This window comes from Mugil cephalus, chromosome 8 (genome assembly GCF_022458985.1).
Source record: "Mugil cephalus isolate CIBA_MC_2020 chromosome 8, CIBA_Mcephalus_1.1, whole genome shotgun sequence".
In the NCBI taxonomy this organism is placed as follows: Eukaryota; Metazoa; Chordata; class Actinopteri; order Mugiliformes; family Mugilidae; genus Mugil; species Mugil cephalus.
The window spans coordinates 7,984,577-8,008,411 of NC_061777.1; the positions used below are offsets into that span (position 1 = coordinate 7,984,577).

The 23,835-nt window shown below is 40.9% G+C and overlaps 3 protein-coding genes across 6 annotated transcripts; 1 reads left to right on the forward strand and 2 right to left on the reverse strand.

The window, feature by feature from the left end:
- Nucleotides 1-2,762: 2,762 nt before the first annotated feature.
- pcna (proliferating cell nuclear antigen) lies at nt 2,763-5,651 on the reverse strand. The gene is made up of 6 exons (XM_047592681.1): nt 5,206-5,651; nt 4,324-4,421; nt 4,167-4,234; nt 3,877-4,071; nt 3,413-3,536; nt 2,763-3,337 (listed from the first exon to the last, which is right to left on the reverse strand). Exons 1-6 carry the CDS (start codon nt 5,424-5,426, stop codon nt 3,261-3,263), a joined length of 783 nt encoding a protein of 260 aa, XP_047448637.1. The 5' UTR covers nt 5,427-5,651; the 3' UTR covers nt 2,763-3,260.
- A 1,129-nt stretch (nt 5,652-6,780) lies between these two features.
- zgc:152830 (uncharacterized protein LOC767682 homolog) lies at nt 6,781-13,887 on the reverse strand. Its single transcript, XM_047592709.1, has 15 exons — nt 13,760-13,887; nt 13,066-13,107; nt 12,867-12,957; nt 12,147-12,295; nt 11,940-12,048; nt 10,978-11,102; nt 10,707-10,882; nt 10,521-10,606; nt 9,340-9,444; nt 9,135-9,210; nt 8,929-9,047; nt 8,761-8,844; nt 8,600-8,657; nt 7,352-7,533; nt 6,781-7,262 (listed from the first exon to the last, which is right to left on the reverse strand). Exons 1-15 carry the CDS (start codon nt 13,768-13,770, stop codon nt 7,125-7,127), a joined length of 1,551 nt encoding a protein of 516 aa, XP_047448665.1. The 5' UTR covers nt 13,771-13,887; the 3' UTR covers nt 6,781-7,124.
- A 1,930-nt stretch (nt 13,888-15,817) lies between these two features.
- fahd2a (fumarylacetoacetate hydrolase domain containing 2A) lies at nt 15,818-22,654 on the forward strand. 4 transcript variants are annotated; one of them, XM_047593119.1, is made up of 8 exons: nt 15,818-15,866; nt 16,903-17,174; nt 17,568-17,784; nt 19,522-19,581; nt 19,666-19,828; nt 21,317-21,425; nt 21,758-21,845; nt 22,215-22,654. In XM_047593119.1, exons 2-8 carry the CDS (start codon nt 16,903-16,905, stop codon nt 22,275-22,277), a joined length of 972 nt encoding a protein of 323 aa, XP_047449075.1. In that variant the 5' UTR covers nt 15,818-15,866; the 3' UTR covers nt 22,278-22,654. The 4 variants fall into 4 exon arrangements, with proteins under 4 accessions (XP_047449075.1, XP_047449073.1, XP_047449076.1 ...); XM_047593117.1 differs by having other exon boundaries at nt 15,827-15,989; XM_047593120.1 differs by having other exon boundaries at nt 15,849-15,866; nt 16,900-17,174.
- Nucleotides 22,655-23,835: the final 1,181 nt, after the last annotated feature.

Here is a 23,835-nt window from a genome sequence, read left to right on the forward strand (position 1 = left end):
TTGAGCAAAGAGAAGCTTCACTTAATATTATTAATTTAAAGAAAAAAGCACAGTTCACATTACAGCTACTTGTTTAGTGGACATTTCTACTCTTTAGCTCCTACAGGACAGCTTTCATTGATGGTTTTCATGGCTCAGCTGTCACCATCATGATCCTCACATCCTGTTTTCATAGCGTCAAATAACTTAAATAAAGCAAACCTCAAAAACACTTGAACATATCTCACAATTATATTAACTGCCTAAAATGACCGGTAACCATCTTTGAACAATAATAATAATAATAATGATCTGACGTGTACTTGCAGTGTTTTAGTTTGGTCCACATGGAACATGGAAAGGTTGGTACTTATACTACAGCCGCCCTTTGGTTTCATATGGGACGACATGTCCTTTCTTAGATGTATTATAATGTAAAGAATCCCTCATTAAATTACAATATATTAATTTGTCTTTCGCTTTGTCAGAAAAAGTCAGCCAACACATCAGAACTGGTGAACAGTGTGAATGCTACGCTAAGATAAGATAACAACAGCCTGAATGCTTGGATTAGATTAAATTATCTGTTTAATTTCATTCTCTTTTAAGCCCAGCCAAATAAACGTATCATGACCAGTCTACGTTGTTACACAAAAACAAACCAAATTTCTTCCTAAGATTTCTCAAGTCTGTAGACGAAGCTGAAGGACAGCCTTAATACAGAGACTGCATTAAGCTGAGATAAGCATATATGCTACGATAACTTCGGTCTATGCTTGGATAAGATAACTACACTACGACCTTTAGCCTGTTTTCATGACACAAAACTAAAGTAAAACAAATTTTGACTAGTCTATTTTGTAACGCTAAGCTAACAGTAGCCTTAAACTGTACAGTTTTTTTGTGCTAGATTAAACTAAATAATGACCCAAATGTAGGTAATATATATATATATATTTGCTTTTTGCTTGATTAATCTGTATAGCCTTAATCTGTTCTGAGATAACCTAAACTCATGGTTATATGTCCTCTAAGTAAAAAACAAAACCAAACACGGGCAAATCTGAAATAGAAAATAAGACAAACACAATCCAAAACCCCAAATTGCTTTAATTCAAAAACAGGACAAAGAGCTACAACAACAACTGAGTGATTTGCATCTAAAATTTGCAGCTCGTGATTAACTGAACACTAAACGGCAGCTGTCTGTAGCTGTAGCTCGTGTCTTAACATTTACATTTTCACACAGACATGAGAGCATCGGTTCCTCGTCTTTTTTTTTTTCAGACCATTCTCCTCAGAAATGTTAGATTAAGTTTAAATCAGATTGTTTCTGGCTTTTCTAACAAAAAGCTGTAAAACAGAAAGGAAACTAGTGCCAGATGTTCCTGCCATCCTGAGACCTCTGTGAGGATTACGACGGTCTGAGTCTATACTACACTCTGTCCTCTCCAACACAGTAAACACTAGCCTGGCTCTACACAGACAGACAGACAGACAGAGAGACACTGACCTGTGTCTCTTGTGGATGCATGTTACGAGATTTCTCTGAGTATTCAGCAGATTATTCAATTTGCTCACTGACCTGCATGAAGTCAAAAAAAAAAAAAAAAAAAAAAAAACCCGTAGGAGCTCTGAATGTCCCCCGCTCTAATTACTACGATGACTTGTGATGTAATTTCTCTGAACCTGAGCCACGAATCAAAATCCCTCTTATTTGGTTGAACTCAAACACAGCGAGGAAACAGACACACGGGTCAAAAGAGATTATTATCAAATGGATTTGAGCTGCTCACATATTCTGTAGTGCTTAGTAAATAAATAAACCTACGTTAAACTAGTCTGAAAACTGCAATAAATAAATGAATAAATAAATAAAGAGAATATCTGGGAGTCATGTATCATCATTTTACCACCAAACAAAACCAAAAGTAGAAAAAGAGCGCCCTCTAGTGGTTACCTCTGGTTAATAAATGACACCAAATCCACAGCTTCAAAAGTGACTATTCAAATTAAACACTTTGCTGTATAAATTAAATTATAGTTGCATCACTTTGATGGCATTTTGATCGTAACACATTTGACCAGTAAGTCTAATTAGATTTGCTTTCTACAGAGAATCCATTAGACGCTTTATTTAGTCGATATATCATATCATGCTCATCTCCTTTGTTGAGAAGAAGTGGAACAATTATTTTGTGCATATTGTAAACTTTAGTGTCTAGTTATCAATACTTTATAAAGTAAACTAATAAATGTTGTCCTGGCAGGACCTCGGGCCAATAGTGACACTAACTGGCCCCTAAAACACTGGGAGCCGTCCAGACCATTACCAACTTGCAGTTATTATATTTAAAGGTGCGATATGTTTAATATGTAGAAGAATCTGTATTATTTTATTACAGCTTTAGTTGCATGTATGCGGTGTCTTCCAGATGAATACCTGCAGTTTCAGTTTTGTTGTGCCAACTCAAGATGGTACAACCGGTAAATGCTTATTCATACTTTATAAATGGTTTTTAATTCCTCATTTTTTAGTATTACGTACTATTGCACTTTAGTGTGTCACATTTTTTTTTTATTAACAGTATTTTTATTATGATTGTGTTCTGTTGATGTCATCTGATGTCGTCCTCGTCCACTGTGTCTGCTGCAAAATTAATTTCCTTCGGAATATCAGTAAATCTGAACATATACATACGCAGGAATGTGGGTATGAGAACGGTGATGGATTTATTTCTGTAAAATAAGATTATCAATGCATTGGGAACACAAAACACAAAGAACTTGAATCATTTATTTTTGGATTGAATTAATGAATACAAAAACATTTGGGGTTGACTGAGTGCGGAACCACAGAAGTATTTACAAAATGCGTTATCTACAAAAAAAAAAAAAAAAAAAAAAGAAAATAAACTTGTGTTTGATCCTTGAATCCTGCCTTACCCAAAACTGGTAAAAAAATAGAGGGAGAGACTCAAAAGGTAGAGTGAACAAGTGCTGAAATTTACAGTGGGGGGAGGAGGAGGTGGGGGCGTCTGGAGCAGGTCCAGGTGAAGCTTCATCACATGAACAGATGGTACCTGTCAAACCCCCGACAGCTGGCTCGCTTGTAAAAGTAAGACACTACGTCTTCTACTATGAATCTCTCGTTATATAAAGGGAGAGATCAAAAACATCAACTGTGCCACCCCGAGATCACTTCAGTCCTTTTATCACTCAGGATGAGTCGAAGTCATCCACTTTTCTCTATTCTCCCCTTTTGGTCTGTTACGAGCTGCTTAGGAAGCCTCCTCGTCGATCTTCGGCGCCAAGTAGTATTTGACGTGTCCCATATCGGCGATCTTGTACTCCACCACTGCGGGAAGAAAAAAACGGTCACATGTGGGGCCACAACAGACGACATTAAGGTCTTACTGGCAGATGCACTTACCGAGGGGGATGTCAGCAGACATACTGAGGGTGACGGTCTTTGACAGGGGAGTGGCCTTGGTGAAGAAGTTCAGGTAGTTGAGGGCAAAGATGAGCTGGACGGGCTCATTCATCTCAATTGTAACCTTAAAAGCACAGAGAGGATGGCCAAGGATTTAATATAAACAATCACAAAACTAAAAACGATATGTGTACAGATAAAAGGGCAGCCCTAAAGCAAAGCTCTGAGAGCTAATAAAATTTGTTTGACATGAGCCGATGTCCTGATACGGCTGTTATCATCTGAGCTAAAGCCAAAAATCAATATTTGTAACCGACACGCTCAAGATTAAATGTTTCCAGCCTGGAATAGAAACATTCGAGACGAGACAAGCTTTTGGATGAAGAGCAGCGCTGTCACGTCAATACGACGCTAAGATGTTAAAGATGTTTCTGTCGGGAGGTTTTAACCAAATCCACACTCACAGCCTCATCCTCTTTGTCGACGTTGCTGGTCTGGGACAGCTTGACGTTTCCTGTGCCCAGCTCTCCCGAGGAGGAGAACTTGACTCCGTCCTTGGCGCAGGAGATCATGACGGCGTCGCCGATCTGGGACAGGTCACGGCAGATGCGGGCGAACTCGCCAGAGGGCATCTTCACCACGCAGCTGTACTCTTGCTCCTGCAGCGGACAGGCGGGTAAAGGTCAGGAACAGTGTGCAAAAGGGGGAAGGGGGGAGGCAAACAAAGATAAAGGACGAGGGACAGGGCACTTACGGGAATACCGAGCTGCTCCACATCCAGGTCCATGAGCTTCATCTCGTAATCTGAGACTTTCTCCTGGTCTGAAAGAATCATAAGAGGTGGCGAGTAAGTCGCGGGGGCCCAAAGAAACGCAACTAAACGGCAACTTTACTTAACACGTGTAACTTACTGAGGGTCTCGAACACGAGGGCGAGTGTGTCTGCGTTGTCTTCTGCTCTGAGCGTGATGATGTCCTCATTTCCTGCACACTTCAGGATCTTGGACATACTGAATGAGAGAGACGGAAAACATACAGGTAAGAATTTTAAATTTACATCTATTCTCTCATATTTTGAAAATAGAAAAATAAAGTCCGAACAATTTATTAGACTTATCAGTTCATCAATTGCAAATATGAATTAACTTGTAGATAATAATTCTAATGGATCGGATTTGTTTCTATACACGAATCAGTAAACATTTGATGGATGTAAAATGCTGGCAGCGCGCTAAGATGTTAGGTCTGAAGGAAGTGACGCACAAGCGGAAGTGGAGGTTCCCGGGTTTAAGAGGAATTCCCGCCAACCCTCCCCGCACAGAATTTGGCGCTTAACTGACGTCATTGCTCGTTACAAAAGCGACCCGGGTCTTATAAAACGCTTCAAATGTTAAATATTAAGTTTAAACAAGTCATACATTGAGAGTATAAACATCGTCCCTTTTTAGAGCGGTTGGCTAAGAGTGAACGAGTCGAGAGGGACATGCCCGGGCAAATGCGCCAAGATGGCCACCTCTTTGTCAGCATCAGATCATAAAACACAAGAGAGTTAACATAAGCTGATTTAACACATTGACGTGATGTTCAGACGGGGTGTAACGCTAATGTGATGTGAAGGCTTTAATTCTGCTCTAATAAGACACGCATTTAATGTTTTAACTTCAACTTCCCCGCGAACAAACTTCGGCAACTCGACCTGTCAAAGCATTAGTCAGCAAACGTTTTTTTTTTCTCCGCAAGCTAATAAGAGAGAGAATAAGAATTTAGAAGTGAGAAGAGAAATATTTGCTCTACCTGATGAGGTTGACTCCCATGGCGAGGTTTCTGTCGCAGCGGTACGAGTCGAAGCCGTCGTGCCTCAGGGTGAGCTGCACCAGGGAGACGTGGGACGAGTCCATGCTCTGCAGGGAGATACCGGACGAGCTGACGTCCCAGCAGGCTTCTGTGATCAGGTCCTTCAGAGCCTCCAGGACCTTCTTCAGGATGGATCCCTGCACCAGGCGAGCCTCAAACATGGTTGCTGTAGAGTGTTTTCTTTTTTTACGTAAAGGAAGAGAAGTGCGTCGCCCTGAGCGTCTGACGTCCGTAGAATAATTGCAGGCTGTAGTTTGAAGTTATCGCCGCACAGGAGGGAGATACTTCGGTCTTTGTGTGTTCTTAGTTAGCACAGGAGATGGAGGAGGACGCAAACACTCACGACTCTCACCGCGGAGGGATGATTTGAGCTGAAAGCCCGCGCTGGTGTCTGTTTTTAATGATTCTGCGTCATTGCGTCACGTCCGTTTTCCTGTGTTGGTACCGCGCGCAACCAGGAAACGGGTGGACTTTGATACCGACCGTGTTGAAAAGGTCAGCAACTGTAAAATAGATTAAAAAAAAGATAATTTGTCTATCTAAGATAAATATTTCGTTTGAGATTATTAAACAGAGATGGAAAACATCTACATGCACTCACCCAAGTCCAATATAATAGTTTAGACATTATTTTAATGTATTTTACTGGAGCATTTTCATATTTTCGTATCATTAAGAATCATTTATTGTCATTATTTGCGTACATAACGGAATTTTGGGCGGTAGCGCCTATTTTAAGTAGTGCAAATATGAAAACATTAGAATAAGCATCATAAAAAAATAATAAAATAAAGGATTAAACAGATATATACAATCAGAATGTGCTGAGTGGGTGTGTGTTTACATTAACAATTCAAACACAAATCTGACCATCATCTGTGCAATTCAAACCCTGCATAGTCTGTACTTTTTGTATATATGCCAGTACTCATATCTATTTAACTTATTAGTTATCTTTTATACCCTACACTTATTACTCTTGATATTTTTGCTGCTGTTAACTGCAAGTTCTCCATTGCGGGACAAATAAAGGTTTTCTTAACCTTAATCATCACTTTCCTGCCATTGTCAGCAGGACTGAAAGGCCACAAGCCATTCATAAAAGTGGAATTTATGGCAAAGCTGTTTTATTAAAACACATTTGATTTGATAGGTGTCTGAGATAATGTGCTTGAAACGTGTCAGAAAGTGTTGAATAAAATGATTTAAGCCGGATTCATCGGATTAAAGGCTCTGGGGCCGGAGATTTCAGGATGCTTCTACTGATGAACCACAATCAAGGATATTGATATCATCACAAACATTGATATGTTGATTATTATTGAATATAAATCCCTCTGATATTTAGTTTCTACAATCAGTCATTATAATTTTTCTGTTAAATGTATAACTTGGTTTTTCTATATAAATTTTTTTTCCCTCCTTCTTCATTTCTTACCATTCGGCATTTATGTTCTAACTTGAGTCATGACCCAAAATATTTACAAACAACAAAAATTCACATGTAAAAACAAGGACCATAAAAACTTTTTTTTATTCCTCAAGTCTTTGTCTTGACTGGCACACAGCATCTTAAGTCACACATCCACATCCCCCCCAATTCTGCTTCACACACACACACACATATAAAAAGATGTTATTTTTGTGCGGCTGCTTTACCCCCTGAGAGTTTACCAATTCAGGGCACTTAACAGAAGAAGAGAGAACAACGAACAGTCTTAGAGAAAAACAGTCTGATGTTTTAAGGAAGGTTACATGTGGTGGGAGTTCCAATTTCATTTATATTTGGACGGTTACACGTTCCTGCAGGGTTTGAGGACAGACACCGATATTTTTTTTAATTTTTTTGTGCTTTCTGTTTAGAGACTGTCTGACAGGATGTAGTTGGTTGCCATGGCGACGATGGGGGCTCCTGTTGGGACGCCGGGGAAAGGGCCGCTGGATCCAGCGATGTCAATGTGGGAATACGGCAGAGGCTTCTTAGAATCCACACCGTACTGCGGCAGAAAATAAACAGTAGAAGATTAAATCCTGCTGAGCAGCTAAACAACAACAACAACAACCGATTCTGACAACGCGTGAGCACCTCGTCGAGGCCCGAGGCCATGATGAGGAAAGCTGCAGGGGTCTGGTGCCCCCGGGGTGTGGCCGAGGACGGCTGGTTGTTGCACTGCAGGATGTCCTCGTACTCAGACTTCCCCTTGTGGAACTCGTAGTCGTCTCGTCTGATGGTGGACACCTCGAACACATCTCCCAACACCTCCCCAGCTACACGAGAGAGGACGAAGACCATGTGTTAGTTTGTGTTGGAAAGACCTGGACAACTATGAAACAATGTGCTGGAAGTAGTTTGTCCATTTGATACAGAGAAGCAATAGCGACATCTGCTGGTCAATCCGCGGTATTACCTTCACAGAGGCTTAAAAATCTAAGATTGCAGTGAGAGACAAATGTGAGTTATGTTGCAGCATGGACACCAGCCTAAACGTCTTCTGTTCACAAACATGCTAATGAAGGAAGGCTGGTGGCAGATTAAACCATCTGGGTGGATTTTATGCAGTGAAGGACAAAAAAATAACGGGGGCGTCGTCATACACGTTGCTGACTCGGAAGATTGTGGTCTGCATCGAGTTCATCACGAGGACTGTTTGATCAGAATAAAGGTGGCTAAACGGTGTTTAGTATCAGTTTTCTAATAAATCACAAAAAAGACAAATACGCAAAAATCACTAAAGTTGTCTGAAGTTGCTTTGAGTTTATGATAATGAAATAATGTTTAATCGAATGCTTTGTAGCCGTGCAGTTTAGAAAAAAATAAAAAATAAAAATGACTGAAGGGCCACTCCTGAGGAAATTTCCTGTGTCTTAACCTCCTGAGACCCAAGCTTTTGTCTGGAATGAATATTAATTTCTTTAAAATAAGATTAAGATCTTCAGGGATAAGTAGGACCTAAAAAGTATAAAAAAAACATCTTTGAACTGGAAGCAGTTTTTGAAAAAAAAAAAAAAAAAAAAAAAACTATGTGGACACAGGGATAATTTCACTGTATAGAACAATTTAAGTTATCAGTGTGTACCAAAATATAAACAAGTGTATTGACCCTTTGCTACCAGTACATGGCAGACAAAAGTGTCCACTTATGAGGACAACAAGCCTAAACGAAGCAGAATAAGCTGTAACAAACCTAAAACTTCATGTCCCCATATGAGGACGGCAGGTCTCAGGTGGTTAAAGCCAAGTAAGAAGGCTTTAAATTGCAAATACTTAGTCAAGATGCAGGTTTTTTGCAGCCAAGTCTTTTCACAATCTCATTTATTTGAACCGTTTTCTCACCTTTCTGCCACTGAGCCGCATTCTTGTTGCGATGGGCCGGCCCATTGTCCATGATGATCTGTGACGACAAATTTCAAACTCAACTCAGTGACTTCCACAGCTCTGGACTGTGTGGACGTTTAATAAACGGCACAGTTTGCCAGTGTTTCGGCAGCACTCACAGAGTAGTTGGGTCCCATGGCTCTGATGGCGTGACCGGTCAGTGTGGCGATGGTGAACAGCTGAGGGGAAACCTCACGGACGGCCTGCAGAGACAAAACCGCAGCGTTCACACGGAGGAGCTACTAAACCGAAAGGCTAATTAGCCGAGGACGTTGAGACGTTCTGACCTGTTCCTTCATCTCACAGAGCAGGTCGACCATCACCATGCGTCCCTCTGCGTCGGTGTTTCCCACTCTCACCCGGCGACCCGCGCGGGAAATCAGCAGCTCGTCGGCCACGTAGCAGTCTGAGAACAACAGGAGAGGAGGCGATAAAATACGTGCAGAGAAATAACAATCGACGCGTGATGATGGGAATAATATACTGCACCGACCTGCGCCCACGCTGTTCCTCACCATGGCCATGGAGCCGACAACCTTCAGGTGTTTCGGCTTCAGCATCGCCAAAATCTAGAGAGCAAGAGTTAAGTAGGTATTTAAATGTCCAAGGACAGGAATATTACAAATATGTTCTTTCAAGGATCTAATGACCTGTCCTGGTAATATTTATCTTTAAGTTGCAGAGTGGGGGTCAGATACCTTGAAGAAACCGGCCACAGCAGCGGCTCCACACTTGTCCCTGTGCATCCCGGCCATGATGCCACCAGCCTTGATGTCTGCTCCACCGGTGTCGTAGGTGATGCCCTGGAAACACCACAAACATACAGCATATATATATATCAATCTTTATGCATATTAAACCTCAGAATATGTTGTTTGTGACACAGAAAGCTGAATACCCCCCCCTAAAAATCTCCAAATTTAAGAAGCTGAAAGATTTACATGTTCAGTTTCCGCTCAAGAAATGAATATTTCCTATAAATCTTTCTGTAGACGGATTAATCGGTTCATTATCTTTACATTTTCAAGTCCAGAGCATCGTGAATAGGGTCACAATCAATTAGTGATCTGAAAATCCTCTCAGCATTATTTTATAGATTTATTTCCCTGTTCCTAAAATCTCTGGTGATGGTGTACATGATTTCTCCGGTCTTCACATTTTATAGACACAATGATTAAAAAGAAATATAAGGTCAACCAACAACGAACATTAGATATCGTGTCATCCTGGTAACGTGAAATATTTGACACCTTTTCTCTCTGATCTCGATTTAACGATGAATTTTTAAAAGATTTGTCAAAAATTCAGACTTGATTTTCTCACTTAAAATTAAATGAAATCACCATTAGTTTGATGACCTAAACACGCAGCAGGTTTCTTATCGCTGCTGCTTTTCCCTTCATAATGTCACTTCATAAGTTACGTCTGCGACGTCCAAGTATTAATGTAAATTATATATATTTCATCCAGCTTCAGCTACGTTTAATTTATAATTCATCAATAAGAATTTAAATCATAGGTCTTCAACGGGGGTCTGCGACCCCTAGGGGGTCTGTGGAGGTACTGCAGAGGGGGTCACAAAATCTTTAGTTGACAATTTTCCGGCACGGCCACCCTACTGTTACACAGTTTGAAATAAAAAAAAAGAAAGAATATTTGAACCTGTGTATTATCTGAATAGCTTAATATTAAATGCAAAATGATAATAATAAAGTATATTTATAAAAAACACCACGCAGAGTCTAATATAGAACACATATAGTCTCAAGGCCCTTCTCTATATTTTTCATATTTAGTCATACTTTCCATACTTTATCGCACATGTACTCTCTTTCGTTGCTGTACTGATTATTTACTAGATCAATAAAGGTTCCCCCACCTTTCCCACCAACATGAGCGTCTTTTGGATCGGTTCCTCTCCGCAGTACTTCAGCTTGATGACTCTGCCTTGGTGCCGAGGTACATCTGCAAGAAGATCAAACAGTGAGCGCGTATGCCACACATTTCTACCAAAAACAAAAAACACACACACACAAAAAAAAAAAAGAACATGAGATGATTTTACCGTTGGCGCAGCGGTTGACTGCAGCCAGACAGGGATACTCCTTCTCCAGAGTCTTCACGTCGCTCACCACCTCCACCGTCACCAGGGTGTCCTTGAAGAGCTCCTGGACGTACTCGGCCACGCGAGGAGCAGCCATTCGCTCGGGGTCTGAGCCGCCGATGTCACGGCAGGCCACTCTGACGGGAGGGAAGAAGGCAGCCGGTGAGCGAGCCAACAACACACAACCTTGGAAGTCTAAGCAGGGGATGAGGTGTGGGAGTCTTTGTCTCACCTCCCGCTCTCCAGAGCGTTAGCCAGCTCCACCAGCCTCCTCCCCTCATCCTCCTGTGTCGCCCACAGACCGAGGACACACACCTTGTGGTCTTCTTTTTTGCTCATTTCCCTCACTTCAATCGGCTTTTGTGGGGAAAGACAGAATACAGGAATACAGCTTTTAAAATACGTAGATTTCAGCTTTAACAGGTATTAAATGGACTTTGGGGATGGGACGGGATGGGACTGGGTTCAATGGTAACGTTAATGATTCATTGTTTACAATTTTAATGCTCATGTAAATGTTGAAAATATTTTACTTTCATTAATGATATGTGTTCTTCACTGATTTTGAGGTTCACCTTGTTACTTGTGTTTTTTGATCATAATAAAATAAAAATAAGAAATACTAAGCATTTATTTGTGTTTAATTGCAGTGTATGAATTGCCAAATTGAACCGACTTAAAAATAAAAGAAAATCCCATTGATGTTCCCTTTAATTCACAAAGAAATTTGTTTAAATTACACTATGCCTTAAAGACTTTTTGTGAATATACCTATTGAAATAAATATTTCAAGGGTAAATTAAGGGACATTTTAACTCTCAGAAAAAGGAATTATTATAATAAGTGTGCATTCAAAAACATATATTAATAATATATTAATAGAGATGAGAATGTCCGGTACCAGGGTGGACATTTGTCACATTCAATTCACTTTAGTCATAATCCATAGATCATTAATATCCTGAGCGTATAGTTTAATAAGTCCTTCTTTGGATAAAATACAAAAAACATGATGATGAAGTAAACCAGGCTGAAACGACACCGAATAGTAGAAATGACCCATCTACATTTTAATTCAAGTATTGCACTTTTGATCAAGGAAAACTCCAGTTTTCGCACCAAGTGTGAACAGACCCTTTACTTTAAATAAGAATAAGTCCTTTATCTTTCACACATAAAAGTTTCTTTTCTCACCATGTAGAGACCATGCAGGGCCCCGAGCGCGGCCACCAAGGTGCTGTTCTTGTAGTCTTTGTGTTGAGGACACACCAGCAGCGGGCGCTTCATGCCGGTCTTCAAGGCCCTGGAACGACAACCAGACGACACGACAACAACGCAACTAAGCCTGGAAGTAAACCAGCCACATCAACACAGGAAGGAGACACACAAACATCCACTGACCGCTTGATGCCGTTGACGGCTGCATCGCTGAAACGCCGGACGTCGTCGTAGTCGCGGTTCACGGGGCCCGTGGAGGCAAACACCAGCCGGTTACCGGGGAGACCGGGGACCTTGAGGACCACCACCTCATCCCCGAGGCCGCTGTCCACCTGGGTCCACCACAAATCACAACATTCACCACAGTGCAGAGAATAAAACTTTAACAGAAGTCTGCACGCTGTTTATTGTCAAAGCTTGTTCAGTGCGCAGCCTTTTCCCCGTCGTCCTATTTCTTTTAACAGCATCAAGGCTTCGCAAATATTATCTCTTCACTTGCACGAGAAGCAAAGCTCCAGATCCAGTTCTCCGAGAGCAGATTTATAGGCGTCACCTGACATGTAAAAGCGGTCGAGGCAGGTGTGCTGAGGTAATTTGCAACAAATGTGTTCAGCTTTGTTCTCATCTTACTTTCAGTTCAGGCCTAAAAGGTCAGAGAAGTTGGGATATTCTTTTAAAAGAAAAACTACAGAAATCTTTATTAGTGTCATTTCTGACAAATACACAGACCGCTAAGTCAGCTCAGTGAATCAAATCAGCATTCATCTTAAAAGGTGTGTGTGTTTTATTACAAGCTCTGGTGCGAGTGGATTATAATATGTGCGTGGAAGAGACAAAGAAAGAGGTGGTGAGGAAATGTTGTGCTTGTCTGCAGGCGGCGGCGGAGGAGGAGGAGACACTTACGGAGCTGTAGTCCTGCAGAGGGTTTTTCAGGCACTCGAGCTCAGGGGGCAGAGTCTCATGGCTCTGGGTCACCAAGACGATGCCATCAAAACTACAGAGAACACGTCATCCATCACAGTCAAGAAAACAACTCACCAAATAATAATAATAAAAAAAAATAATAAAGAGAAGGTGCAGGACTTCTCCTCCTGATACTCACTTCTGGTCTTTGAGGTTAGTGGTCCACTCGACGGGCTGGACACTGCACAGATAAAACAAACTCCAATATCAACGCTGTCTCACAAAGATATCTCCTTCAAGGTGATGCAACTACACTCTTATGGCAAATCTTATGATGTGGGTTAATGATAAGAGAATGGGTCAAAGTGTGAAAAAGAAACAACCCTCGAAGACCTTTGAGCAGGTAAAGAGTCACAGGTGAGAGGTGAACTGAACTTCTCGTCTCTGACTTGTGTGCAATTTTTGCAGAGCAGTGCAGTTTCAGTCTAGCCATAATTTAGTTTCTGATCCCTCACAGACTTTTGGCATCATATGACTAGAAAAAATGTTGCAACACCGAAAGTGAAATGTAACGGGGGGAAAAAAAGTTAAATGGAAAAAATGGACATGCAACATGCAGCATATCAGGTTCTACCACGTTTAAAAACGGATTAACCGACATGCATTTTTGATTTAGATAAATGATAACAGATGAATGCATCTTACTACGCAAATAGCGTTTAACAACTACGCAGAAAGTAACCCCAAAACACAAAACAAAAAAACAAAGCAAACAGTTAAGGTTCTTGGATTCATTCATGCAGAGCTGGAAGCTACATGTTAGTTAAAGACTGAAGCAAAATCAAATCAGCGGTTTAAAATAAAAAAAATGCTGCTGATAATAATAATCTCACCGGGTGCACATTTCGGCCCTCTTCCTCCGATGTGTTCAGGAGAGAAAGAGACAGTTGACAGACTGAGATAAGCTACTGGAGCCTTTCTTCCTTATACGAGCTACGACTTGGTCACATGATCAAATGAACGCCGCCTTCACGGACCGACGTGGCTCGTAATTAAGACAACCTCAGGCCTAAAACGCTCCTGACACGTTGGGACACGAAAGCAGCTGAGAGGTTAAAACACCCACATAAACTCTTCAATGAAGCGTTAACAATGTTAACTAGGAATTAGTTTCATATGCTGATCAAGAAAAGATAAGACTTCACTCACATTCCCGGTGGTTTGGTTAAGTACATGAAGTTCCAACGACCCGTGAAGACACATTTAAGGAGGACACACGGTGTCATTTTCCGAACTAAACACAAAAGCCCTTCTCACAATTTATTTCGCAGTGGTTTTGGGCACAGCAATGCAATTATAGTTTAATAACTTTATTATTATTAAAAATAATAATATCTATCCAGCTTGGCGATAGTTAAATTTTGATACATGCGCAAATGCAAAGGGCAGCCTTTAAAACTCAATGCTATATAAACACATAATCAGAATTAACATAAAGGTGTGTGCTTCTTAGTACAAGCAATAGTGTGAGTGTGTGGCATATGAGAAAATGATGTGCACACTGGCATGCAGGAGAGGTGAGCCCAAATTCTCCTCTCTGACTTGACACGTCGTGTGTAATTTGCAGAGATTTATATTTTTAACCTTGATTGTTGAGTTTAGTCACAGTTTGTTGCATCATATGACATGGCAGTGTTGTAACACCAAACGTGATGTGTCCGCAAAAAGAAAAAGTGGAAGTGGAAAGTGACTTCAAGTGGGAATTATCTGTCACGCAACACGGAGCATCGTGTTTGAAGGTGGACGGGTTTGAGCTGAGCAGCATGTTTAACTTCAACAAGCTTAGCCAGTATCTGAAGTAAAGAAGCGGCCTCTTCACTTATCTAATTTTCATAAGAGAGTTGTTTATTTTATAAATATCACGTTTTACTTAATATGCACATCTAAATCCTTTTTTTTCTTAAATCTTATTAAAATCCATGCTAAGTTTTACATCCATACGTGCAAAAGGCCTGAAGGAAAATCCCATTCAAATAATGATTCATTCACAAAGCTACCTGGACGATTAGCATAAACAAATCTTACATATATCTGGCAATCATCTGTGCACATCAAACCCCTGCACAGCCCATTGTACTTTTTGTATATATGCCAGTAGGCTACTTGTATCTTTTTATTATATTATATTTTATTATTTATCTTTTATGTCCTACACTTTTTACTGTTGATATTCTTGTATGCTGTTGTAAACTGCAATTTCTCCATCGCGGGACAAAAAAAAAAGTTTTCTTGATCTTAATCTTATTAATATATGCAACTCTTTTTTTCATTTTAATTCTCTTTATGTTTTATCCTGGTTCTGCTGTAACAGCTGAAGTATATTTTATAATATGTCTGTTTTCTTTATTCGGTTTCTCGTTAACTGGCTGATTGTTCTCTGAATGTTCCTGTATTTCTATTTATATAAAAAAACAACTCGCGTTTGGTCACATGCTCCGATTTACGCTGCCTTCACGGACCGACGCGGCTCGTAATTACGACAACTTCGGACCTAAAACGATGCTTATACGCTGGGAAGTGAAAGCATCCGAGAGATTAAAACAGGTAGGTACACCCTTTAATAAAGGGATCAAATAATTACCCAGAATTTAGCTTTGTATGTTGATCTACAACAGGTAAAACTTCACCCGTATTCGCAGTGGTTTGGTCAAGTATATAAAATTCCGTGAACCGTGAAGAGACATTTAAGAACACAGCAGGGAATTGTAGTTTTCAAACGAATTCATTAAAAACGAAAACCAGCATAAAAAAAATGATTATATGAGGAATATAGCAATTATTAATCCATACGTGCGTACAGCAAGGACATAATAATAGTCGTGCTTTCACTCTCTCTTTGTCTGCGTAACTTATTTCGCTTTCAACGGTACTGACCTCACGGACTACAAAACACTAACCGGAAGTAGTTTAAAGCAGGAGTTTTCCAGCAGAACCGGGGAGGTGAGTGTGTTGGCTGGAGACAGTGCAAAGGGCGAGTTTATCAGTTGTGTGTGTTGCTTTGGCACATTCTTCTTGAATTGGCTCTTGATCCAAGATAAGCACAGCTTCGTGTCGAGCTTGCAGGTAGGCAGCTGCTCTTCATGCCACAGGCTTCAGGTCAATTAACGACTTCGGTTGCATAAAAACAATAGTGTTGAGTAACTACCTCGACAGGTTTGTTGACAACCTGCTCCGTTTTGACAACCTCTTGTTTGTGTGCAGTTCGTATTTTGTTCCCACGCACAGTAAAAGTCAGAGAAGTTTTTATTTTTGCACGGACGTGCACGTTTTCAGCTGCATTTGTTTAAACTATTTGAACAGGCTGGCATAACATTATGACCACGGACAGGACAAACACACAACGTTGACCATCATGTGCCCATCTGCTGGGAAACCTTTGGACCTGGCATTCATGTGGATGTTGCTTAGACATGTAGCACCACCCCAGCCCACAGCAATGACACTCCTTGATGGCAACAGGATGCAGCCTTGCACAGACACACACAAAAATATATCAGGGACAACTGAGAACATACGAAAAAAACAGCGCGAGGTGTTGACACCGACCTCCAAATTCACTAGATCCTAAACTGATCCAAGTATCTGTGGGATGATCCACAGGGGTCCCTCCCTTCCCTCAACCCATGGGACCATAGGACATGACCCATGTTTCCAGACACCATAGGACACCCTCAGAAGGCCTATGTCCATTCTCTGATAAGTCACAACTGTTTTGGAGGAACACAATATATGGAAGGTGGTCATAATGATATGCTTGATCAGTGTAGAGACATGGAGAGGGGATTTTACTTCACCAGTGATGAAACGAAAGATCAGACATATTCTGTTAGATGCAAATTTAAATTACGTAATTGATTAAAAGTATTCTGAACTCAATACTTATACGTAACAATAAAGCCAAACAGAATAATCTGTTTGTTTTTTTGGCTGTATATCCATCATCTGTTTTCACACTACGTCCTTTTGTCCTCAGCAGATGAGACTTCCTCTTCATCCACTTTGCATCTTCAGGAGTTTAACCGCTCTGAGGCAAACGGCACAAACACAGAGGCGAGGTCTGAGCGGTGCAGCCATGCGCCTGGTGCAGTTCCGTCGGCACGGTGACGCAGGAGGGGGGGCCGTCAGGGTGGGAGTGGAGCAAGGCGATGGTCTGGGCGTGGTGGACCTGAAGGCGTTTGAGCCCTCCATGCCATCGACGATGAGAGAGCTGCTGGAGCTGGGAGACGAGGGTCTGGATTGTGCACGGAGGTGTGAAACTACTTCCAGTCACATTATCACTTTCGTCTGAAATGAGCCTCATCAGTCACCGTCGTCCTCAATTATGCTCAGCGTCTCAAATCACATCATCTCCCCCAATAAATGCTCTTTTCACACTTCCTATAATCTTCTCTCTTACATAAAAGGTCATCTCCTGGATCAACAATCTGAATCATTTTCAATAATTATCCTAAACTAGCTTCTTACATCATCTCCTTTATAACACTTTCTCCTTTGTGCTACAATATCAGGCCCTTAGGAAAAGTTCAATCTTGTTAAATCAAGATTCTTTCGAAATATGTTTATTTTCTTCCTACATCCTCTCAGTGTTCCTAAAACCTCATGGTTCGTTCTTTCTAAATCCTGCTCCTCCCCTCCCCTCAGAGCCTTGTCGTCCGGTCAGTGCGTGGTGACTCGAGCCGACATCCAGCTGCTGGCCCCCGTTCTGGCCCCGGAGAAGGTGGTGTGTGTGGGGATGAACTATCGGGACCACTGCCTGGAGCAGAACGCCCCGATCCCCAAAGAACCCATCATCTTCAGCAAGTTCCCCAGCGCCATCACGGGGCCGTACGACGACATCGCTCTGCCCTCCGAGAGCCAGGTGAGAGCGAGAGAGGAAACTGTATTTATATTTAAAATAAAAATAAAAAAAAGACAAAATGGCATGACATTATGACCACCTTCCAAGTATTGTGTAGGTCAACACCTTGAGCTGCTTTTCTGCGTTTTTGTGTGTGTCTGTGTCAGGCTGCATCCTACAGTGTCATTGCTATGGGGTGGGGTGGGGGGGTGGGGCGTGTCTGGTCTGGTTTAGGTGGGTGCTACATGTCTAAGTAACATCCAGATGAATGAATGAATGTCAGGTCCAAATGTTTCCCAGCAGAACGCTGAGTTGTCACAAGATGTTTTAAACGTTTACTTCTCAATTTACTTCTCCTGTCTGTGATTTTAATGTTGTGGCAGATCAGTGCATAAACCGAATATGTTACCTAATCCAAGAAAAACGCAAATATGTGTTTTGATTCGGATTCTTTGAGATATGCTGCCCCCCAAAAATGTTTTTTATAAATTGAACTAATATAATTTGACTGTTTTGACAAAAATCTGCCAAAAAACATTAAAAAAAGTAAAATAAATAAATTATTCACTGCCTTCTAGACTATTTATTCCTTTGGCCACAATTAAGTTGCAGAAATCTGTTTTCACTTTAACAATGAAGTGTTTTATTTGGCGGTAAAAAACATGCATCAGTTTATAATTGCAATAAAAGTGGAAAACATTCAACCCGCTGCATACTTTTTTATAGGCAACGTATTTCCAGGGTCGGAGAGCAGCCACAGAGGAAGAATTAAAAACTTAAGTTTTACAGCCTTGACCTCAAAAAAAAAAAGATCCAGGCCTCCACGCAGAGGACATAAAATAGTTTAATGTTTTGCCTTTTATCTTCAAGACTAAGGTTTTGCAGCCCTGACGAAGAGACAGAGCGGAGCAGCTTAAAGCGGCGCTGTGTGTCCTGCAGATAGTTTTTGTTAACAGCAAAACGAGCTTGTCGAGATAGAGAAGATTAGCCGAGGCAGTTAATAAGCATCCAGACTGTGCACTGCTCTTTAGCTTTAAATAAAAAAAAAAAAAAAAAAAAAGGCGAACTGAACCAGGGTCTTTGTACTCAGCTAAAAATGTAGGTTGTCAGATGTCAGATCACTGTCGGCTCCAAATCCACTGGATTTAGAAAGACAAGTTAAGGAGGGCGTGAGACGACACGACTGTCAGTGTCACTGCAGAAATAACTGAGCAGCTGTTTGTGTGTGTGTGGTGATGGCTGCTGGTTTTATTCCTGGACACCTGAGAGCAGTGAGCAGCACTGACCAGGCATAACATTATGACCACTGGCAGGTGACTAACATCGTGCATCTTGTGACGATTCAGTGCTCTGATGAGGAAACCTCAACGTCATTTCACATTCATCTCAGGCGTTACTCTTTCATCTTAAAATGTCAAACCAAAGTTATTCAATTAAGTTATTTGCTCTCAATTTTTGAGAGAATACTTTCTTGTGGCATATCATAAAATTAGACGTACTACAGCTCTCTGTGTTTCATAAAGACTAATTCATGCACTGATCCGGTTGCATTCTAATTGCATGTCACAATGTTTAGTTTTGTAGTTTGCAGCTAATGAACTCCCAACAATATTTCTGCAGCTGTCAGTGGGGCCTCCATTTCCTTTGTGATGTGGGACAATAAAATTCACAAACAGCTACTACCTACTAAAACCTTTGCTTTCAGAAAGTGTGTAGTTTGTAGTTGGTGCCTCCTGATGCTGTTTTGTGTGACTGAAGGAAGTGGACTGGGAGGTGGAGCTGGCTTTTGTGATCGGACGAAGAGGAAAACACATCAAGGTCAGCATCACCTCATCATCACCTCTGAGGGCCGCGATGCCGCTCTGGTGAAGCCCCCGTTGTGAATCCGCTCTCGTTATTCAGGAGGAAGACGCTCTGTCCTACGTGGCCGGCTTCACCGTGGCCAACGACGTCAGCGCGCGCGACTGGCAGATGCAGCGCAATGGGAAGCAGTGGCTGCTCGGGAAGACGTTTGACAGCTTCTGTCCTCTCGGCCCAGCCTTAGTAACCACCGACGCTGTGAAAGGTGAGAGACGGAGAGAAAGGGGAGTGGGGGAATTAAAGATGATCTGGCAACTCATGCAATTATCTGATTTCGTGACCCAGCAGATTCACTGAAGCTGCAGTTCAGTGGAAAGTGCGGTTTCTTTCCGCTGATGGGAGCAGCAGGGCGGACACACAGATGAATATCAGGATCTCTGAATGTTAAAAAACATTGCTGTTGGATGCGACTCAACGTATTTGTTATTCAAAACATTTCACTGTGTGTGGAGCCTGTCAGTCATCCAGGATGTGGTATGTCTAAAACAAACAAGAACTGTAAAGATGTTTCAGATACAAAACTGAACTTCTCACGAGTCATTTAGACATGGATGAGAGGCTCCTGGAGAAAAAACTCAGTGGTGTTTGTTTAAAATATTCAGATCAACTGAACAAACCAGACCGGTTTTATGTTTTTGATTCTTCACAATAGCCTCCCTTTGATTTGATGACAGCTTTCGTGCACTGTTGTCATTCTGTCAGTGCGCTTCATGAGGTAGCCACCTGGAACGAGTTTCAATTAAGAGGTGCCAAGAATTTATTTTAAGATTTTCTTTATGTGGTTGACATCAGCGGTTGTTTATGTGCAGAGGTGGGGCTGGTACAGAGCTCTCTGCTGTGAATAAATCTGTTGAGCTGCTGTTCTGGTTCGTATTGCGGTGGGAACCACTCAGCTAAGTAACGAGGAACTCCATTATTATTACAAAACACGAAGGTTTCAAGAACTGTGAGCGTCTCCTCTGGTGCATTCACGGAAACAACCTAACGCTATAATGAAACTAGCTCTCATGAGGAAAGGAAGAGTTCATTGGAAACGGCAAAATTACCAGCAACTCAGATTAGAGCCCATGTAAGTGTTTACACAGAGTTCAAGAGGCCGACACATTATAACGTCAGCTGTTCAGAGGAGGCTGAGTGAATTAGACGCTCATGGATGAATTCCTGCAAAAAAAATAAAAAAGATTCTTCAGAAGAGGAAGAAGAAGCGAAATTAGTTGCAGCAGCTGGATATCAAAACTCAAACCCACTGATCAGATAACAGTATGAAAAAAGCTCTGTTACATTCAGTCAAGCTTGTTAAAATAGTTCAAATAATCAATCAATCTTTTAGTTGTCATTATCAGAATAAAACAACAAAAGTTTCTTGGGAACATTCATACGCTTTATAGCAAGTGATGTAATTAAGGTGGAAATGTACTAAACAGTAACAGTAAGTATAGACAGAAACTTATAACATATAAGGGGGAAGTACAGACACTTTGTTCAAGTGATATTTTGATTGGTGCAACAATGCAGGGTCCAGTTCACAGCTACTGTCATTTCATTTTACTGTGAGCTCGTTTCCTCATCCGAGTGTCAGCGTCCTCTCAGTTTTGAGTAGCCTTACCCCTTCTCGTATAATAAACAATACCTAGGTCTGAAGTCAGAAACGGGGATTTCATCTGTGCTGCTTCACGTTGCCTTTCTCCTCCAGATCCTCACAACCTGGCCGTCCGCTGCCTGGTTAACGGAGACGCAGTCCAGAGCAGCAACACCGATCAGATGATCTTCAAGACGGAAGCGCTGGTCGCGTGGGTCTCTAAGTAAGTCCGCTTACTGCTCATGAGGACGACGTCCAAGTCCCGGTTTACATTACGTTCACTGTACTCTAGCTGGTTACGATAATCAAATCATGTCAGAAGTAAAAACTATGGCTTCACCTAAAGCAGCTTTACCTATGTCAGTGTTTTCTGACTGGACACTTTTTTTCCTCGTGCACCTTTTCACAGGATCTGTAAAGACAGTAGGACAGTCTTGGAAGTTATAGTTTGTGAATGCTTTAAGGAAACACTCATGATTAGAACTACAAGTCATGGTTACTTTTAAGGCTCCTCTCCGATGTTCCACTCTTTTTTTTTTTTCCGCCTCCTGCCAGGTTCGTGACATTAAGTCCAGGAGATGTGTTCCTGACGGGAACTCCTCCAGGCGTGGGGGTTTTCAGAAAGCCACCTGTGTTTCTCAAGGTGAGTTCAAATAAAACTGACTCGCGTTGAACCACAGTGTGAAGAAAATGTTGGCACTTGGTCTCATGTCAGTATGTTCAGAACCGATGTATGGGAGCTCCTCCAGGCATGGGTGTTTTTTCAGAAAGCCACCTGTGTTTCTCAAGGTGATTTCACACACCACTGACACATGTTGAACCACAGTATGAAGAAAATGCTGGCACTTGTTCTCATGTCAGTATACTTCATACTGTGGTGCAACGTGTGTCAGTGGTGTGGGAAATCACACCACTGCACATTTTAATAGTGTTAAAAGGTGAAGTAACATCGCATTTCTAAATGAGATCTAAAGGTGTATTACTTAAAAGGTTTGTTTCCGGTTCTTTTTAGAAAGGAGACGTGGTGGAGTGCCAGATAGAGCAGCTAGGCTCTATAATCAACAGAGTCGTCTAAACCCTGAGACGACAACCCATGAAGGAAAGCCGCCTGTTAAATTAAAAAACGTTCCTGATCGGTTGCTCCTCATAATGAGAAACATCTCACAAAAAACAAAAATAAAATGTGCAGAACCGACAAGAAATACGTAAGAAATGTACATTTCCTGATGAGTGTTTTACTCATGACATTTCAGTAATTGTCGGGAAGGAAAATGTTGTGTTTTTACTATGTGAAACTGTGTAATTATGTGACTCAACCTCATTTATCCAGTCAAGTCATTGCCAGGTTTAAAAATAAATAGAACCACCCACACTTTACATGCAGTATATGTTAAACTGAACCTCCAGATTTGTGTTAATGCGCAAAAATAAAAACAATTTCTAATTATCTAATATTCTGAGAATGATTTTTTTCACAATTAGAAGAACGTTACCCATTTAAGGAGAATTGAGTTCAATGAAAGACATAATGTTCTCATAACATGTTCTTTGCATCACCTGAGAGGAAAGTCTCTCTTTGATTCATCATCATCTCCAACTGAGAATAAATCACAGGACTGGACGTAGCGGTTCATATCACAGATACTGGATGATTGTTAGAGGACACACAAACCTCCAACCCTGCTATAACCCAGGTAATCGTACATATCAATTAATATGACTTAAGCATAATAATAATAATAATAATAATGACTAATCATTTTTTAATTGTAATGATGATAATGACTTCCCACTGTGTGCCAAACTCTTTAAATGTTTCTGCACATGATATATGTATATTTTATAGCTGACCACGACAGGAATTCAATAATAATTTCCACTGCCAATTAATTATTTATAAATAAAGTTACTTTTCTGTGTTTTTGAAATAGTTTCATCACCATCCATGATTAGGTTTTTCCAGTTGCTATTTTGCACCATTTGTTAAAAAAAAAAAAAAATAAATCACATTTGACAGGATTCCTACAGAAGTATGGAATTTGAAAAGTAGTGTGTGGAAAACTATTCATGTTTCCAAGACCACTCTTTACTTTTCTAAAACATAAAGTTATGGATATCTAAAAAAAAATATCAATGGATCGATCTGGTTTTTGAAGGCGCTTGGCAGCACAAATGTTTGTGTGAGAGCGCGCAGTAGGTATAGATGATCATAGATGGATGATTCATGTGCAACTTACAATAAAAATAAATAAATGATAATAATACACTGAATATAACTGGGTTTGTCTCAACTCATTTGTAAGAACTACATTACCTATGTTTAATCTTATGGAAATTATTTGGTGACATAACATAGCATATATTATATATATACGTATGTATATGTATTCAGATTAATGAATACCATACAATTCCATAATTTATTTACATGATACACGAGTATTTATTCAAAAGCCATAAATTAGATTTTTTTGTGGAAATGAGGGTCTGGAAAAAGTATGGAATTTCAAATGTGTAGGAACCCTGGTGTGAGCACACAGACTGCTAATTAGCCTTTAAAATTAGCTTTTCAAAACCACAACGGATCCAAATTTCATCCTGGAGCTGCAGTTGGAGGCGGCTTCCAACGGTTC